General features: G+C 45.9%; 2 protein-coding genes across 4 annotated transcripts in view; one reads left to right on the forward strand and one right to left on the reverse strand.

Moving 5' to 3' along the window:
* Nucleotides 1-3498: 3498 nt before the first annotated feature.
* CRNKL1 (crooked neck pre-mRNA splicing factor 1) lies at nt 3499-17546 on the reverse strand. 3 transcript variants are annotated; one of them, XM_063152676.1, is made up of 15 exons: nt 17472-17546; nt 17155-17307; nt 16519-16610; nt 16262-16420; nt 15785-15951; nt 14799-14977; nt 14009-14179; nt 12557-12748; nt 11382-11441; nt 10506-10586; nt 8887-9126; nt 7571-7672; nt 6182-6289; nt 6024-6129; nt 5717-5757 (listed from the first exon to the last, which is right to left on the reverse strand). In XM_063152676.1, the coding sequence occupies exons 1-15, from the start codon at nt 17517-17519 to the stop codon at nt 5732-5734; spliced, it is 1884 nt and encodes a 627-aa protein (XP_063008746.1). In that variant the 5' UTR covers nt 17520-17546; the 3' UTR covers nt 5717-5731. The 3 variants fall into 3 exon arrangements, with proteins under 3 accessions (XP_063008745.1, XP_063008746.1, XP_063008747.1); XM_063152675.1 differs by lacking the exons at nt 5717-5757; nt 6024-6129; nt 6182-6289 and adding exons at nt 3499-3751; nt 4719-4967; XM_063152677.1 differs by lacking the exons at nt 5717-5757; nt 6182-6289 and having other exon boundaries at nt 6056-6181.
* Nucleotides 17547-17589: 43 nt separating this feature from the next.
* Nucleotides 17590-19974, forward strand: part of CFAP61 (cilia and flagella associated protein 61) — an 89182-nt gene continuing 86797 nt past the window's right edge. The window contains exons 1-2 of the mRNA XM_063152674.1: nt 17590-17771; nt 19488-19643. Coding sequence (XP_063008744.1) covers nt 19501-19643 — 143 coding nt within the window. The 5' untranslated portion in view covers nt 17590-17771; nt 19488-19500. The remainder of the gene's footprint in view (nt 17772-19487; nt 19644-19974) is intronic.

A 19974-nucleotide genomic window follows, 5' to 3' on the forward strand; every position in this document is an offset into this window, starting at 1 on the left:
AATTCTACAGTTATCCATAATGCTCTCAAAGGTTTCTATTCTTTTCAGATGTCACCACGTCACTTTCCTGAGAAACCTCATAAACCTCTCCCTCTTTCCTTCCTTACTGGCTGCCTCTCACTGGGTGCAAATTCCCCACAAAACTGACAGATTCCTCCACTCCCAGCCTCCCCCAAATGGGAAGAATCAGAAATCATCATCAACTTTAGCTGAGCACTACATGGACATTCATGGAGAGAGCAGAAATATTTGCTACAGACTCTGGATGCTGCCCCAGGCCCTTACCCTCTCCATGAAAATCAGCATTTCCCAATGTCATCCAAATGGATACACCTAACTCCCAAAAAGCATTCTCTGAACCCACTTCACAGAATAATGCTGGGAAGGAACTGCTAAGTTACTGCAGACCATTAATAGAGATGTTACATTTTCTTTATCACAGCCAGGAGCAAAAAGAAATCCCTGATCTTCCCCTCTCTGGAAGATGACTTCTTGGGAATTCTCCCCAACAGCAATGGCTTTACTCCCACCCATGCTACCCTGAATTTGTCTCTTCTAATGTTACACATTCAATTTACTCACATTCCCATGGAACAGCTCAGATTTTTTCCCCATTTCTACTCAAGGGTCTCACTGCTGAGCTCCTCCTCTTTCCCTGGACATCCTTGTATCCACCAGGGATTTGCCCACTCTTGTGCCTGTGGCACATGTAGGAGGAAACAGTTCAAATTGCCTTAAATTTGCCCTCAAATTGCCACCAAGAGAGTGACAGAAGCCCTCACCTCCCACCTCCCACTGAGGAAGGATATTCCATCCTGGTCCTCGGATTTATCTCGTTCCTGAGCTCTTGTGGCAGCAGATAAACCACCCACTGATAGAACACAACTTCCAAGCACAGACAAGCATTTATCTTCTTTCAAGTGCAGCATTTTATTGACTGATGGTATCTACAGAAGTGGAATGAGCACAAACACTTTAAATCCTTCACGGAGAAGGATATTTTTCATAGAAAACAGGTGAAAAGGCGGCTTCACAAAAGATACTGTGCAGAACAGAGTCAGGACATTAAAAATATGCTCCCTATAAACCCAAGGGTAGCCTGCAGCCTGTGAAGTCACTAATTTCCAGACCCCAACACAGCAGCAGCTGTTGCTCAGTTGGTGGGAGACAGGGATCGTTTAAGTTGTGCCTCACAAGTTCCAGAGCATAAAATCTGTTTACTCCTAACTTAGTGATGGAGTCAGCCCTCTCTTAAACAAGCAATTCCATGTACAAATCTGGTTTGAAAGTAGCTGAGCCAGAATAAATGCATCCTAAATCCCATAAATTTCCATTGCCCACCCTGTGGATCAGGTAGCACTTGAGCTGATCACTTTCCCACGACACAAATCCACACTCTGTGTTCCCTCTTCCACATGAAAACCTGATTTTTGCAAAAATCTTGACTTTTGCAAGATCTAAAAGCGTGCCATTCTCCCAGAGCCCCTCAGGTGCCAGGCTGCTGCAGGGTTAAACCTTGGGGTGCCATTTCCCCACTGGGGTGTCCCCCTTCTCCTTCCCCAGCCTTTCCAGCAGGAATGTTTCTCTTCCACCCAGCCTGGTGATAAATCCAGGCAGGCCAGGAGGGCACTGGGGTTTCATAAGTTAAACATGGGAACAGCAGCTCTGCAGGAGCAAGGCAGGTGGACATAAATCAAATGGGCAGGAATATTTCAGTACCTATTAGAGCACAAGCTCAGAGAGGACAGAGGCTACAAAGCATTGAGAGAACCCAGAAGGGTTTGGGTGGGAAGGGACCTTAAAACTCAGCTTCTCTGGGCACCCTATGCCAGGGCCTCACCACCCTCACAGGGAAGAATTCCTTCCTTCTTCAGTTCAGCAATGTGAGGGAAAACTGTTGCTGTAGATGCGTGGGCCCCACTGTTGAGCTTGGCTTCCCCATTTTGGAAATGTGCAAAAAGATTAATGCTGAATTGTTCAGAGAACATCTCAGGTTCATGCTGGGTGTAACAGAGGCATGAATTTCATGGGCAAGTGCTCCTGGAGAGTTGTGGCATCTCTGGCACAAGGCTTCTGCTCCACAGGTGCCTCACACAATCCAAGGGAAAGGAGGGCAGAAATCTGTGTCCATTATCACTCCTGAGGTCATGCTTCAACCATGGGACCACTCACTGCCCAGAAGTCACAGGAGCAGATATGTTTTGCTTTACTTGTTGTGGAATTAAAACGTCCTGTTTGCCCTTTTCAAGATGGGCTTGAAACAATGAGAGGGCAGAGGGAGAGAAATGGGGTGGGAACACGGCTGTGGGAGGAGAAAAATCCATCAAACCCCCAAGTCCCACTATTCCAAAGGGGGAATGGTTTCACTCCTGGAAATGCTGCATTCAGGGTGTCAGTCCAGATCACTCCTCACAGGAGTTTCAGGGTTTGAAAAGGCAAAAAATTCCAAATCCTGTTCTTACAAACAACCACCCCACGATAATCAACCTGGCTCGAAAATCCGAAAGTTTGGTTTTTTAACTCAGATTAACAATGGCTCTTCCCCTGGCAGACCCTGTGCCTTGCAGCCCTGCTGCTTTCTGGAGAGCTGCTAAAGCTCTCTGTGCTGACACAGGCAAGGTGCTCACCTGAGCCCCTGCTGACAACCTCACTATTGCCCTTATCAAGAGAGATAACACCAGCAACTGGCAGAGTATGCAGCAAAGCTGGCAAAAAAAGAGGCAAGGTTCCACCTTCAAAAAAGGAAGGAATTCCTGGAAAATGCAGTGCAAAACCAAAGAAACAAACACAAAATAAAAGCCACCCAAAAAAACCTCACCAAAATATACACAAGAAAACAATCTTAGCACTGCTGAAAACTCCGTAACAAATTCAATTAAATGAAATTAAAAAGCAGAGATAGGGAGTAGGGCAGAGGAAACATCAAAATGAACTGTGAAAAGCAGTGGGGCACAGAGCAGCAGGAGGGATTGAAAGAGGGAAAATAGAAATGGGATTTACAATGTAATGGGGTGTGGGTCAGCAGAAACACTCAGGGATGAGAGGGAAGGGGAGGGGAAGCATGTGTTATTAGAGGTGCAGGAGGGGCAGGGCAGAAAAATCTGCTCTGGCCACAGCTGGACAGGTCAGAGTGATTTGATGCCCAGCCCAGAGCAGTGACACAGCTCTGCTGGGGTCTGCCAGCACATGGAGGTAAGTGTTCACACACAGACTGAATTTAACAGAATTACTGGAGAATTCATCAGGGATGATGGCTGGAGACCTCTCTCACTCAAGGTCTTGCTGCCCTGGCACAGTGATGTCCTTGAGCAGTGCCTGGGATAGGCTGTGGGAGCCTTGGACAGGTCCTTGTGCTCAAAGTGAAGTCACTGCCCAGTTCTCCCATCACTGGTGCCAGCTGCAGAGCCCTTTAACTGATGGACACCTGCAGGAATGTTAAAGGGAATCCACCCCAAGATGGTGCTTGTCTTCCACACAAAATCCACCTCAAGTCAGTAATACTAAAACTCTCCAAATACATTTATTTATCACCAATGAAAATACTGTACAATGGCCCAAGAAAGGGGTGGGAAAAGGCAAGGAACTAAGTCTGGCTTTCATCAATGTCCTTGTCAGGATCCATGGCTGCAGCTTCGCTCTCCTGCTGCTGTTTCTTCCAGAGCTTTGCCATAGCCAGGAGTTTGAGGTTGGGCTGATTGGCAGTGTCTTCTGGGAAAATGTAATCATAATATTCCTCCCATCCAGCATCAGACTAGAGAGAAAAATACCACAGAGTGAGGTTAATTTGCATGTTAATGTTGGCTATTAGGAGGTGCTTCTAACAAGAAAGAGAAATTAGAGTGTCACTGTAGGACATGAAAAAACCTGTTCTCAAGGTGAAAATAGGGGAGTTTAATTTCTGACTCTAACACTTATAGATTTCCAAAAGTGACAGTGGATTGGAGGGTGACAGTGCCACCTCTCCAATAACACTGGACAAACCAACAGTCCCATCACTTTTCTCCTCTTCTATAAAAGAATGCAAAATGACAGGAATAGTGGATTTGTCTTTAAAACAAGCTGTAGGTCTGCTGGTAGATAAAACTAGCATTGGGAAATAAAAGAAAAAATGGGAAGGATTCCGCTGATTGATGAATGGAAAAAGATATTTGCTTTTACAAATAAACTTTAGGTTTGCTGATAAACGAAATTAGACATTGAGAGATGAAAGAAACAATGGGGAAGAAAAACCCCTAAATTCCATAAGAATTAAAAATTAAAAGGGAGGGTTATACATTAGAGGGAAGTCTTTGGGATCAGGTGTATCAGGGAGTCTGTACCTCTCAAGTACCTCAGCCAATGGGGAAAGAGAGAAGGGAAATGTGGCTGGGAAATTGGGATAAAAAGGGAGGCTGTGTCCTCCAAGAATTTGAGAGATCCCAGGGGAATGCCCCATGGCCTCTCCCTTTACGTGAATAAAGCCAGAAACGACTCCTCTGTCTTGTTTTTGGACATAAATCTCTGATGTTTGTGGATTAATTTTCCTAACAAAAACAATAAGTTCTTTACAGAAAGTGTGTGAGAAAGTTTGTTACAAGAATATAAACATCAGAAGGCTTAGAAAATCTTAAAAAATCAGGGTGACATTACAGAAATAACAGAAAATTAAAGCCCATGTTAGCACATGGGCACAAATCCACCCAGGGCACACAGCCACTACTGCCATCACTTTTCCTTACCCCATCTTCAGCCTGCAGCTTCCTCCTCTTCTTTATTTTCTCAGGCATCAGTTTATCTATCCTCTCCTTGGTGGCATCGGTGCCAAACTCCTCCTCGAAGCTCCTCCAGGCCTCGAGCAGCATGACCCTCTCCTCCTTCTCCTCGCAGCTGCGCATGGCCTTGTTGGCCTCCTCGTAGACCTGCCGGCAGCGCTGCAGCCGCTCGCCCTGCGCCGCCGACAGCTCAAACTGCGCCAGGCTGATCCACACCTGCGGGCACAGCACAGAAACACAGAGCTCAAACTGCGCCAGGCTGATCCACACCTGCGGGCACAGCACACACACAGAGCTCAGACTGCGCCAGGCTGATCCACACCTGCGGGCACAGCACAGAAACACAGCTCAGACTGTGCCAGGCTGATCCACACCTGCGGGCACAGCACAGAAACACAGCTCAAACTGTGCCAGGCTGATCCACACCTGCGGGCACAGCACACACACAGCTCAGACTGTGCCAGGCTGATCCACACCTGCGGGCACAGCACAGAAACACAGAGCTCAGACTGTGCCAGGCTGATCCACACCTGCGGGCACAGCACAGAAACACAGCTCAGACTGCGCCAGGCTGATCCACACCTGCGGGCACAGCACAGAAACACAGAGCTCAGACTGTGCCAGGCTGATCCACACCTGCGGGCACAGCACAGAAACACAATGCTCAGACTGCGCCAGGCTGATCCACACCTGCGGGCACAGTACAGAAACACAGCTCAGACTGCGCCAGGCTGATCCACACCTGCGGGCACAGTACAGAAACACAGCTCAGACTGCGCCAGGCTGATCCACACCTGCAGGCACAGCACAGAAACACAGAGCTCAGACTGTGCCAGGCTGATCCACACCTGCGGGCACAGCACACACACACAGCTCAGACTGCGCCAGGCTGATCCACACCTGCGGGCACAGCACAGAAACACAGAGCTCAGACTGTGCCAGGCTGATCCACACCTGCGGGCACAGCACAGAAACACAGCTCAGACTGCGCCAGGCTGATCCACACCTGCGGGCACAGCACAGAAACACAGAGCTCAGACTGTGCCAGGCTGATCCACACCTGCGGGCACAGCACAGAAACACAATGCTCAGACTGCGCCAGGCTGATCCACACCTGCGGGCACAGTACAGAAACACAGCTCAGACTGCGCCAGGCTGATCCACACCTGCGGGCACAGTACAGAAACACAGCTCAGACTGCGCCAGGCTGATCCACACCTGCAGGCACAGCACAGAAACACAGAGCTCAGACTGTGCCAGGCTGATCCACACCTGCGGGCACAGCACACACACACAGCTCAGACTGCGCCAGGCTGATCCACACCTGCGGGCACAGCACAGAAACACAGAGCTCAGACTGTGCCAGGCTGATCCACACCTGCGGGCACAGCACACACACACAGCTCAAACTGCGCCAGGCTGATCCACACCTGCGGGCACAGCACAGAAACACAGAGCTCAGACTGTGCCAGGCTGATCCACACCTGCGGGCACAGCACAGAAACACAGAGCTCAGACTGCGCCAGGCTGATCCACACCTGCGGGCACAGCACACACACAGAGCTCAGATTGTGCCAGGCTGATCCACACCTGCGGGCACAGCACAGAAACACAGCTCAGACTGTGCCAGGCTGATCCACACCTGCGGGCACAGCACACACACACAGAGCTCCAGCCCTCCTCTGAGCCACCACACAGAGGGCACAGGCAACAAACAACTAAGCAGCAAATGAAAATAATAAAAAAAAGCAAAGATCAAGGCCAGCAGGTGCCCAGAAAATAATTTTTTTCACACAAGATTCGCCCCACTTCAGCAGGACTCTGTGACCGTGTTCACAGGGGCCCGAAGATGAGGGAAGAGACAAGGATCTGACTCCATTTTTCAGAAGGCTTGATTCACTACTTTATGATATATATTATATTAAAACTATACTAAAAGAATAAAAGAAAGTATTTAATCAGAATGCCAGCTAAGAATAGAAAAAGAAGGAATGATAACAAAGGCTTGTGTCTCGGACAGAGAGTCCAAGCCAGCTCCCTATGACTGGCCATTAGTTATAAACATCCAACATGGACCAATCACAGATGCACCTGTTGCATCCCACAGCAGCAGATAATCATTGTTTACATTTTGTTCCTGAGGCCTCTCAGCTTCTCAGGAGGAAAAATCCAAAGGAAAGGATTTTTCATAAAAGATGTCTGTGACAGGACACAGCATCCATGGAAGGCATGTGTGTGGATGCCATGGGACAGAGAGAGAGAAACAGCAAGAGTTTCTCACAGGGGCTTGTGAGAACTTTTAGGGAGTTGTAAGGATGTTATAACTTGATTGTTAAGTATAAATCTGCAGGTAGTGTTTTTCTACTTGGTCTTTCTGTTCTCCTCAAGGATGAAGTATGAGGAAGGTGTTTTTGTTAGTTAGCCAATCCAACAGAATCTATCGTATCACTCTATAAAACCACATGTTCTCTTGAATAAAGCCTTGTCTTGTTCTTTCTACAATATTGCCTCTCACCTGTTCCTGTGTCATTCTCAGCACAAGAGTGACATATGTGGAACAATTTCTTGTGTCTGTTTCAAGTCATGAGAAATCTGTGTGAATTTTGTCAATGACAGCACCAAGCAACACAGGAAAAATCAGTTTTCCTTGCAATGTTTTAGCAACCAAAGCTGCTCAGCAAAGAGGGCTGCTTGGAAAAGCTTCTTTCGCCTGAGATAGGCCTGTTGTATGGAATTCAGGAATTTCCCTCCCCCCTTCAGAGCCTGAACCTGGGCTGATGTGAGCCCAGGCTTTCCCTGTGCTGGGAGCCCCCACACACCTTGACATGCTGGGTGCGCTGCAGCAGCCGCCGGTAAAGGTTCCTGGTCTTCTCAAACTCCTCCTGCTCAATCTCAAAGTCAATGTAGGATTTCCACAGCACCTGCAATAGAGAAGCCTCTCATCATGTCCATTCCTTAGCACACTGGGAGGGGAAAAGCGCAGATAAAGGTAAAATTTCCCTAAGAAAATGTCACCGTCATATTTTCTGAAAAATCCCTTCGCCAGGATTTCTTCTCCTGGGAGGCTGAGAAGCCTCAGAAAAAAAATGAAAACAACAATTATATGATTGCTTCTCCTGTGTTTTGCTGCTTTGGAATGTGGTTTGGACATTGTTTACCAACTGGTCATTGTTTCATTGGTTTCATGGGAATTGTTTTAACTTAATGACCAACGATGTTCAGGCTGTGTCAGACTCTGGAGGGAGACTCACGAGATTCATTATTATCTTTTAGTCTTCTCTAGGTATCCTTTCTCTATTCTTTAGTATAGCTTGGTATAATATAATATAATATAATATAATATAATATAATATAATATAATATAATATAATATAATATAATATAATATAATATAATATAATATAATATAATATAATATAATAGCCTTCTAGGAACATGCAGTCAGATTCAATCATTTCTCCAACGATGGGGAATTCTGAAAATACCACAAGAAAAGGTTCAGGGATCAGGGTGTTTGGTGGCAGGGCTGAGCAGCACCAAACCTGATGCCCATCAACCACTCACTTTCACTTCATCTTTCATCTGGTGGATTATTGACATTGAGAGGAATAGTGGATTTGTCTTTACAAACAAGCTGTGGGTCTGCTGGTAGATAAAACCAGCACTGGGAGATAAAAGAAACAATGGGAAGGATTCCACTGATTGATGAATGGAAAAAGATATTTGCTTTCACAAATAAATCCTAGGTTTGCTGAAAAATGAAATTAGACATTGAAAGATGAAAGAAACAATGGGGAAAGAAAAACCCCCAAATTCCTTAAGAATTAAAAATTAAAAGGGAGGGTTATACATTAGAGGGAAATCTTTGGAATCAGGCGTATTGGGGATTCTGTACCTCTCAAGTACCTCAGCCAATGGGGAAAGGGAGAAGGGAAATGTGGCCGGGAAATTGGGATAAAAAGGGAGGTTGCATCCTCCAAAAATTTGAGAGATCCTAGGGGAACAAAGCCAAAAAGGACTCCTCTGTCTCCTTTTTGGACATAAACCTCTGGTGTCTGTGGATTAATTTTCCTACCAACATGTTCATCAGCCACACTGTGCAATGACTATCTTAACTCAGCCCCTCCCTGCTCACCTCAGGCATGTCTAGCCTGGGCTGGCCAATAGCCAGCTCATAGATGGCCCTGGCACGGTCAATGTCCCCAAGGATGGTCTCCAGCTCAGCAAATTTAATCCAGGACGTGCAGTTTTCTGGTGCAAACTCCAGGAATTTCTCATACAACTTTCGGCACCGGTCAAATTCGCGCAGCTGCAACTCCAGCTCAATGTAGCCTTTAAACAGTTTGTTTTTTGGGCATTTGCCTATGGATGTCCCCTGTTGTGCATTAAAGAAAAAAAAAAAAAACAAAAACAAAAAAACAACAAACAAAAAATCAAACTCTTAGTGATCTTGCAAGAAAATAAAACCCCTACTTGATTTTTTAAGTGTTTGAACTACAACTTGGTTTTTTGCACAGTACCAGCCTGGCAGGTAAGCAGTTCCCAAGCATCTCATAAAACAAATTACACCAAATAAACTGTGGGCCCACACTGTTCCTCCTGGAACAGAGAATGGCTGCCCACCCCTGCCTGCTGGCTGGCAGCAATGGACAGGTGGAGAATAATGTCTTTACAAAGCACTTTTTTTCTGATGCACCTCAGTCTCTGAAGAAAACTGTCTCTCCTGAGCCAAGCTGTGAGAGGCAATTCTGCATTCTTAGTCTGGGAAACTCTTAAAACAAGAGTTAAGAATGGGCTATATCTGAGACAGGCTGTAGTGAGCTTGGCCTTAGAGTCACTTCTATAGACTAGTATTGTTTACTAAGCAATGTGGCTTCTGCTCCCTGAAGCCAATGTGAGGCAATTTGAGACAGAATTCCCTTACCACAGTTCTCCTGCACTATGTTCCTTAATGTTTAGTGCCTTGGAATTTTTGAAAAATGGAGGAAACCACCACTTGGGATTATCAGTTTGGTCACTGTTATGGGCCTCCAGCTCTGCAGATGCCACTGGTATTTCAGAATGTGCTCAGTTTTTCTCCATGTGCCCTCCATCACTGTTTGAGTGGAAACCCCACTAGTTTGCTCTTGAAAGTCAAACCACCCGAACTGTTACCAACACTGGCTTTCTCTCAAAATGCCTGATGCTATCCCTGAGCTTGCTAAGAATATCTGAACTGAAAGGAAAGGAAGTTTTTCATTTCAAAAGATGCCATTCCTTGCTGCCCCATCACACCATGCTAACCCCTCATGCTGACACTCAGAGTGAACCTGCTCAGCAGCTCCTGAGCCTGCCTGAAATCCCAGTGATTGCTTTTGTCAGCAGCTGGGACTGGCACACAGCTTGGCAGGTCCTAATTTCCTAGAGGCAAACCTCCCATTCATCTACAACGCTTTTTAAAACACAATTGTTAGAACAAGTATCACTGCAAGCCATCAGCAGCAGCTAAGAACTTGTAAGAGCACTGAGCTGATGTGGGTGCTCTGCATTCAGAGCAGCACTTTGTGCTTCTGCCCGGGGCTAATTCATCAGAACAAGCTACATTTCTTTTTAAATCATACATGACAGTAAATGCTGGCCCCTGCAGACTTCTTGGATGCTTTATTTTAAGTGGATTAAATCAGCAATTTAAAAAGGACAATTTAAGATCTTTTAATGCCATTCCTGTGTTACTATTAGTTAGAGAAGTCAATTATGGCTCTGACAAAAGCTTACCAAAGCTCTTCTGGCAAGGGGCAGGTTCTTCTGTCGAATTTCAAACTGTGCATACAGCAGCCACATTTTAGCAAATGTAAACTGGAAGAAAAAGAACAAAGTGCTATTTAGGCTGGAAAGTCAGTATATAATACTGTACAAGTTGCTTTAAAAAATAAGCATTCTGTCTATACAAGATATGACTGCTACTGCAGGTAATCTCATTTGATCTCAGTGTTTTCCTGCTGAAAGGTTTAGGGTTCATTATCTAAAACAGGACAATATATTGGGATGAAAGCAAAAATGGCCAGGACAGAAGTCTTTTAAACTGCAGAAAAGTTTTTTAAGCAATCATCAATGGGCAAAACAAAAGCTATTGCTGAATCAATAATAGCTATTAATCATTAATAGCTAATCTCAGTTATTAATAGCTAATCAGCTCTTAATAACTGAGATTATTCTGACACTCAGATGACATAATAAACGACAAATATGAACAAGGATTTTCTGACAGTCCAAGGCAATGCAGTTGAAAAGGTTTGGCCACAGGGATATTTTAGTTTAAGTTCACAAGCAAAAAAAAAAAAACCCAGAAAACCCCAATCAATCAGCCTTGAAGACTGATTGCAATGGGGAAGACAGACCTGAAAGCTGCTTTGTCAAACAGCTGCCTCAGGGGTGATGACCATGGAGGCCCCACTGGAAAACCATTTTGGAAGGTGGATGTTTTGAGAAACTGGAAGGGATACTTGAAGTTTTAAGCAAAGTCTTCATGAACCCACTAGCAGCTGTTTGGAGCTGCTTACACCCCTGAATGTAGCAGAAGAAGAGAACTAAAGGATCTTATCTAGGGCATTTAACCCCAAAAGTCAAGCCAGACTGATGAAGGAGCCATACCTTCTTGTGGGGCAGGAGCTCAAGGCATGCCTGGTACACCTGTCTGGTTCTCTCTGCATCCTGCAAGAACAGGCAGCATGTAAAACACTTTGTTAATCAGCTGAGATCATGCTGAATTTGAATCTTGCAGTGACTGCAAAACTGCAGAACAGTATCTCAGTCAAGCTGGTTAGAATCAGCAATGCTTATCTACTTACTTTGCACAATTCAAAGGTGGTAGCTTCTGAATCAACAAGACTCACCTTTTGAAAGCAAGGCTCAGTGCTGGCAAGCCAACAATAAAACAAGGAGTGTCTCGGTTGTGGGAGGAAAAATAAGTCTTTTCCTTTAACAGTCACTGAACAAGTTTTCTGTACTCAGAGCAGCTCTAATGTTCCAATACTTGCATAGCCTCTAAGATCACAAGAGCAACAATGTGGCTGCTTCACAAACAGTTTTTATTAACTATAAAACTATTTCACAAGTTCAGGTAAAAGTTTGCCATGGGCAGTTCAGCCAGGGCCACCAGAAATCCCCATTCCTGCTTTTGTTATCAGTTGCTTCTGAATTAATTGGGATAAAACAAGTTTGTTTTTTTCCCTCTGTGATAGATGAGCAATGATTGACTCTCACAATTAATGGACAAATATCATGTATATAGGTTAAGAAAAGTTTATAGATTTATAATTATGCTGTAACTCTGGCGTGGTTATCAAGGGACAGCTGGATTGGGACATCTGGGAGGGCTGGCTTGTCACTATGGTGACATCTGACCTCCAGTCAGGATTTGAGGAAGAGATCTCCACCACTGAACAGCAAAGAAGGGGTGGATGGACAGAACTTTGGGAAGGGTTAAAGGGTTAAAAGGGAAAAACCTCCATTTTGTGGGTGAGCACATGGCAGGGAAAATCTTTTGCTCCCAGCAGCATAACCTTTTTTTTCTATTCAGTCTTCTGTTGTATTTTTGATAAGGTTAAATGAACCTTCCTAAACTATGAAAAGTGAGTAGCTATTTCTCACACCTTCCTTATGCACAGAAGGGAAAACTGGAAGAGGAAAAATTCTCTATATTTAAATAGTAAAGCACGTTACACAAAACTAGTAACACAGACAACACTTAGCTCTCGGTTTAGCTATTAAAACACCAGCAGCTATTTCCTACAAGGAAAGGAAAACCCCAAATTGTCACTACTTGCCTTTGCCTCCAGCTCCTCATAGAGAGCATAGTTAATCCAGAGGTAGATGTACCTCTTCCAGTGGCGTTTCTCCTGGATGGGGGGCACGTTGGCGATGGCTCTCTCGTACACCTCCCGCACGGTCTCGGCGTCCGTGTCGCTCTCCACCAGCCGCAGGTAATCGAACCACGCATCGTAGTTGTGGGGGTTGGCCTTCCACACACAGGGGACAGGGGCAACAGCAAGCAAACTGCAGTCAGTACAATGGACAGAGCCCCATCCTTTACTTAGATAAGTAAATTCTCCTTTAAATTTCCCTTTTAAAAACGGATCAATGGAATATTAACAAAAACTGTCACTCTTGGGGATGCTGATGGCGGAGCTTTTGGGTTATAGGTGACTTTGCTTTAAATTTTGTTTTTATGTTGCCCTTAGCACTGTCTCAATGAAGGCAATCCAAGTGTGAGAAGGGATTAGGAGTGATGAAATGCTTTTGGGTTATAATTGACTTTGCTTTAAATTTTGTTGTTATTTTGCCCTCAGCACTGTCTCAATGAAGGCGATCCAAGTAAAGTGCGAGAAGAGACGAGGAGTGATGAAATGCACAGTGTGGTCTAAACAGCAGACAGGTGTGTTAAAAATAGGTTAGAAACTGTTATAAAACAGTTGATAATTGTTAAGCATGTACTGTTAGTTTGGTTATGGTAAAAGGGGTTAAAAAAAGGGTAGTTATAAGAAATACAGTACTCAACATACTGTATTACACCTAAGTAAAGTGCATCACACTCCAAGCAAAAAAAGCCAACCTGGACAGAACTTAATGGGCCAATCAAGCACCTAAAACCTTAATGGAAATGAAGGATACAGAAAGAAACCAATCAAAAAAATCCAAAGGGACAAAAAACAGGATAAAAAGACCCAGGGAAGCAGCGCAGCTCCACCTGCAACCTTGGGGACATGGCTGTTGAAGCAGCCCCAGTGCGACGGGAACACTCCTGCTCTGCCCGTGGGCCCCCATGCTTTAGGCCTTTCATTTTATTACAACAAATAGAAGACACTTTAGTACCAGGAGTCTGTTTCCATTTTTAACAAGTGTGGCACAGGTGTTTCCTGAAAAAAAAGGTTTTTATGCACAGGTAAGGTGTCCCGTAATGGCTATTCCCTAACTTAAGTAGTAACTATAAGCTAAAGTGCATTATCCTTAAAGGTACCAAGCCTTGAGTTCAATCCAAAACCCTCACCTGGCACAATCTAGATTAGAAAGCAGAAACAAAAAAAGCAGTGAATGCAGATATCGTTCTCTGCCCCAGGGATGGAATTCTGGCTCTAAAATGAACATTCACTTGGTGGTTTTTTTTGACTGACTTTCAAGGGTAACTTGAAACTCATCAGCCTTGATATCACAAAATACTCATGGTCCCTTAATCACCAGCTGGCTTAACAGTGAGCCTGAAGGGTACCTGTTCCACATACCTTCACCTCCTCCTCATACTGGAATCTCCTCTTGCTGACAATGATGTCCTCAATTCCCCTCCTGTCCCCAAACTTCTTCTCAAAGATGGTGTAATTCTTGAAGAGATTCTGGGCATCCTGCTTTGGAATTCTATCCAAGGCATACTTGTAGATGACTCTCACTCTTTCAAACTGAAAATATTAAATATAATTAGAAAAATATTTACGAAGCAGTTTCTGTCCTCCCTGACAGTTTTTCAATGAGCTTTTGGTAATATTTAATAGAACATAGAACTGTGGGACATCCTAAGGTAAGCAATTGTTTTAGAACAGGACTAAAACAGATTTCCCTGAAGAGTAAACTTTGAGAAGGAAAAAATAAACCTGAAAATGCCAGCCCCCATCATCTCTTATTCATTTACAGGTTTACAATATTTAAATTTAAGAGGTTGTGGTTTGGGGTTCACAGAATGTCTTTAATTTCATAACAGCCTGGGAACCTTAGAGACTGTGAAAAACATCTGGACCAATCCAATTTTTTATTATGCAGGCACAAAACCTCTCAGAACCTCTCCAGTGTGAGGATACAGGTTTGAGCCAATGCTGCTGGTCTTGGGCTTGGCAGATCTCCCTTAGAGCACATTCTACTGATGTCACCAAAAGGCAACTAGAGGTGAGCAAAAAACAAAAACTGTCCCCCTAACTCAGACTGCAGTCACAAGGTGCTGGGAACTGCAAGTATTGCATGAAGGTTAAATGCCTTTGATACTCAAGATGAAAAACACTGGCATGACTCAAATGAAGACCTTACCTCTTTCTGGTTCTCCTCAAACTTGGCAAAGGCCACGTACAAGTGCTCATCCATGTGCTCCTCCCCGAAGAACTCCACTGCCCTCTCGTACACCTTCCTGGCGTGGGCAAAGTAGCTGTGCTTCTCCTCGAAGCGCGCGTACTTGATCCAGTTCTTCACCTCGGGGTGAACCAGGACAAGTGCAGCTCTTGTTAAGGAAACAGCTCTGCCTGAGTGGCACAGCCCCAGCTGGGCTCTTCCCAGGGACATCTCCCAGCATGGCACACACGTGGGAAGAAGACACTAACAGGTATTAGCATGGAAAAGGTTTTGTGCCTTACTGTGAAGTTAAAAAGGGATAAGGGTCAGTGTGACCGTGTTCACAGGGGTCTCAGGTTGAGGGAAGAGATGAGGATCTGACTCCATGTTTCAGAAGGCTTGATTTATTATTTTATGATATATATTACATTAAAACTATACTAAAAGAATAGAAGAAAAGGTTTCATCAGAAGGCCAGCTAAGAATAGAATAGCAAAGAATGAATAACAAAGGTTCTGTCTTGGATTCTCTGTCTGAGCCAGCTGGGCTGTGACTGAACATTAATTAGAAACATCCAACATGAGACCAATCACCTGTTGCATTCCACAGCAGCAGATAATCAATGTTTACATTTTGTTCCTGAGGCATCTCAGCTCCTCAGGAGGAAAAATCCAAAGGAAAGGATTTTTCATAAAAGATGTCTGCAACAGGTCAGGGAAAATCTGAGGAGAAACCCAGAACAAAGCAGGCTACAAAAGCTGGTTGTATGAGCAGTGCAGTTGAACAGACACTATTGTGGCAGGACCCACAGCCACTGCACTGCATCTGGAGGCTCTCCCTAAACATGCTTTTAACACCTCCTGCTGGCTCATTCCCAGCACACCACAGGGAAAAGTACAGCAACGACGCGGAATACTTGGGAAGGAAATACAGAATGAACACCTTAACCCAGGCTCTGGAAAGGATATATCTCTCATAAATGCTTCGTGCTCTGTCCACCTCCTTGTATCTGAGCTCGAAGTTGATGTAGGAATGCCAGGCTTGCTCCTCTGGCTGCCACTCCATCCACCTTTCAAACACCTGGCGTGAGCCAGCGACGTTCCCCAGCATCTCCTCCATGTACGTGTACTTGTACCTGGGCAAAGCAGATGGAGGTTCTGCCATCACATGGTGAGCACCTCCCTCCAGGGATTTCTGGAGTGCATCCCTGAGCTCCCCTCACCCCAAAAATGCCTGTAAGCACAGTATTCAGGCAGCATCCAGGTACACCAACATCCTTCTCTCCCAAGGCTCTCGCCACTTAAAAAGTACAAAACCTTCCCAAAACTTCAACTTTCCTCCATTTTTTCCCAGACTAGCCTGAACACTTGGAGAAGCAGGATAATCTGCACAACCCCAGGTGGGTTTAGGGGCCAGAAGGGGATCTCAGTGCTCAGCCACAGTACCAGAACTGGTTCACCCTGGGCAGGGTGGTGATGGCCCGGTCCCAGATGTTCCTGGCGTGGTTGACCTGGCGGTTCTTCATCTCCATCTCGGCATATTTCAGCCAGAGGGTGACGTTCCTGTAGTCCACATCCAGGGCACGCTCGTAAATGGAACGGGCTCTGGAAAACAGGAGCACAGGGCAGGTAAAATGTGCCTCCCAGGCTTTGGTGTGGGTCTAAAAAAGGTTTGTAAGAGATGCCTGCAGCTGCATTGTTACCTCTGGATTTCCTTCAGGCTTTCCTCCCATTGTGCGTACTTTATCCAGTTACTGATAACAGTCCTGTTCTTTCTGATGTTATCTTCAAAAGTCTGAGGAGAAACTTACATCTGTAAGTCAGAAATCCTTCTGCAGACCCCATTCACATAAAAAATAGCTTATGGGGTATTATAATATATATAAAATGCTTCCTTTGTTTAGGCACTTTCAAAGCAAAAAGCCAAGCAAAACCATGGCTAAATGTGCAAAAGTAAAGCAATTATTTCAAAATAAGATCTATAACTCAGCATTACTGTAATGTTATTTACTTTGTTTGTTCGTGTTTTTATAATGGCTGGCCAAATACTTGGTAATGAATAAAACACCTATTAATTGTGTAAGTAATTACTGTTTCAGTGTTCTGAACATAGACACGGGGGAGATGTAGCTTGCTACCAGATTTTGTCGAGCAACACATCTGTAAATTGCAGGTTCTGCTAAAGAATAGCATGAAAAAGGGGTTTTAAAGAATTGGTATCCACCTGGAAAGTCCACAAGGAATAGGGACTACATCTTGTTTAAGCTAAAAACAGTGGAATTGTAGTGCCTTATGTGAATATCGAGATTAAACTAGTTTGTTTGTTTTTTTTACTGTACCTTCCTCTTCCGGAGTTTATAGTCATTTAACTCTTCAACATCTGTGATCTTCTGCTGCGGAGGCGGTGGGAGAAGCTCGAGTTCCCTCTCCTTCGCCTCTCTCAGAAGCTGCTCCGCTGTGATCTGAACTTCGGCGGGTGCTTTATTTTTCACCTGCAAGGCAAATACAAGGGGGGGGGCTCAGCTCACGTTTCCCAACGCAGCACCGAGACCATCAACTTCCTCCGGCGCCTCGCCGGAGTCCGCCGGGACGGGAAGGCTCGGTGCGAGTGGGGATTAAGGGGGATCGAGGGGTTCGGGGGGTCCCCGCCGCGCACCTTGGCCACTTTGGGGATGCGCTGCTTCCCGGCCGCCGTGGACGCCATCTTGCCGCCGCTGTGTGCGCAGGCCCCGCCCCGGCACCCCTGACCTCACGCAGCTCCGCCCGTGCGTCGTTGCCGCGGTAACGGCGACGCGTCCCCGGGCGGTAGCGGCGGCAGCGGCAGGACTGTCCGTTCCGTCCGTGGGACCGCCTGTTCGGCCTGTCTCGTCCGTGGGCTCGTCTGTTCCATCTGTCCGGGCTCTCCTGTCCTTGGGACGCTCTGTGGCCGCTTCGCTCCGCGCCGGGCACAGGGCAGGTGAGTTGCGGGCGCTCTGCGGGGCGCCCCCTGGCGGCTCGGCGGTGTGGGTCTGTGCGCGTGCGGGGGCGTGGCCCGCCTGCCTGAGGGGGCCGCTCGCGCCCGGGGGTCCGTGAGGCCGCCTCGGGTGTCCATGGACAGCCCCCGGTGTCCAATCCCGGTGTCCATGGGCAGCGCGGGTATCCAGCCCCGGTATCCAGTCCCGGTGTCCTGCCCTCCGCGTCCAGGCCCCGCCCAACCCCGCGGTACCACCCCCGGCCTGGCCCCGCCCCAAGCCGCCGGGGGTGCCCCTTAAGAGCCGCCCGTCCGCAGCCTTCTATAGCTCTTCAGAGCCCTCCTGAGGTATGTGTGCGGTCTGTGCTATAAACACCAAAAAAAAAAAAAAAAAACAAAACCCTTGTAGAATCTTATTTGTGCTTCAGGAGTGTTTGTGTGAGGAGGTGGGAGGGAACCCTCTACTCCTGCTCCGTGGGACAAGGGCAGGAGCTGCTGTAAGAACAGCGCATTTCCTTACGAGAACGGTATATTTTTACTGTGAAAATGCTGGTTTTGCTGTCTGCGGGAGCGTTCAGGGGAGCCGGTGGAGATGCGGGTGTATTTTTGGGGTTTTGCGTTAAGTTAAACAATTGACTGTGATAATGCAGCAAGCGGCTTTCCGCAGTTAAAGTTATCTTAGTGCGCTAAGCTCAGCCGATGAATGGCCCTTTAAAGTCCGTGTTAGTTTTCATTTGTTAAATTGACGCGTGTTTGCAGGGGATGTGTCGCTTCAGGTTAATTTCAGGACTGGCGCTGGAATGTCCTGTTTGTCTGTGAAAGATGTAGGAGTGCATGTAACTCTATTTGTGTTTAAAAGGTGCGAAAATACGCATTTATTTTGGTTTTTCGTTTTATTTGGGAATTGGGATGCCATATAACTGAACATCACATTTGTATTTGGAGTCACTGTTAGCTGTTGCGTTTGGCAGAACGCCGAGATTTCTCTGCTGGTCTACGTGTGTTGGTTTAGGTTTTGGGGTTTTTTGCTATTTTTTCTAGTTAGTGCTGCTATATTTTGCACACACATTTAAGAAATTGCGGGAGGCCGTTGTTTGGTCGCTTTATTTCACATGTCTGATTGTTGGCTGCAGTACTGAGCAGAGACACACAGCTGAAGGGTGTTAGACCCGAGGGGATGCTCGCAGGTGCTTGGAGGATTTGCTGCCCCGTGTGTTCTAAAGTTACTGGACGGGACAACCAATCAGTCAATGCAGAACCACAAAAAACCCCTCTTTTTTTTAAACCTTTTTTTCTTTTTTTTCCTGTGTCAGAAAGTAGAAATTTGAGAGTGGTTTTGCACAAAATGCAGTTAACTCACCTGAAGCTGCTGTTTAATCAGGAGGTTGTGTCCCCGACTGTTTGCAGCTGAGCCTCCCACTGAAGGCCTTTGAGCTTGAAGTTCTTGGTGATGAGCTGGTTTGCATGCAAATGAATCAATAGAAAGCAGCTGTAGCCTATTAAAACAATTAGGATCCAGCCCACAGGAGTGATTGCCTGCTGCATTTCAGGTGTGCACTGGACAGGCAGTGTGTCTGTGGGAAGGTATGCAGGAACCAGGCACCAAATCCATAGGAGCTGCCCCGATTTGGAGTTGTTATGAAAACCCCTCTGAAGTGGCTGTGTTGGGCAGGGGATGGCGGTGGGATGGCTGGAGCCAGCAGTGTTTTCTTTGGTTCTCAGGGCAGCCGGTGGGATGGCCACGGTGACCTCCTCAAGTGGAAATACAGAAGTGGTCACAGTCAGAAGAACGGAGTCACGGGATGTCCCAGCCATTATCAGCCTCTTCAGCTCTGTCACAGAAGACGTGTTTGGAAGGATGGATGTCACTTATCTCTTGTAAGTAATGGTGTTTTGGGTTGTCACCTTTTGGGAAATTACACTTAAAATGGCAGAAAACATTCTGAGCCTTGACATGGTGTGACATAATGACTTTATATGCCGTTTCTAAAAGTGGAAAGGAAATCTACTTTTATATCTGTCACGTGCATGACTGCAAACCTGGGTCTCTGCCATGGTGGACAAGGTTTAATTCTATACTAGCTTCCTTTTGTAAAAGCTCAGAAGAAATGCTGTTGGAAAAAAAAAAAAAAACAATCAGCAGACAGGCTGTGTGATAGATAAGTGCTGGTGGGTCACTTATATTTTTCCCCCTTAATAGCAAACATCC

The sequence above is a fragment of the Melospiza melodia genome, chromosome 3 (assembly GCF_035770615.1).
Source record: "Melospiza melodia melodia isolate bMelMel2 chromosome 3, bMelMel2.pri, whole genome shotgun sequence".
Lineage (NCBI taxonomy): Eukaryota > Metazoa > Chordata > Aves > Passeriformes > Passerellidae > Melospiza > Melospiza melodia.

Coding starts and splice junctions, on each gene's coding strand:
- CRNKL1 (XM_063152675.1), bottom strand. CDS start 17,519: ATGGCGTCCACGGCGGCCGGGAAGCAGCGCATCCCCAAAGTGGCCAAG. Junction 10,587..11,381: donor AGCTCCTGCCCCACAAGAAG/GTATGGCTCCTT, acceptor TTTTTCTTCCAG/TTTACATTTGCTAAAATGTG. Junction 7,673..8,886: donor CCAGGCTAGACATGCCTGAG/GTGAGCAGGGAG, acceptor TCTCTATTGCAG/GTGCTGTGGAAATCCTACAT.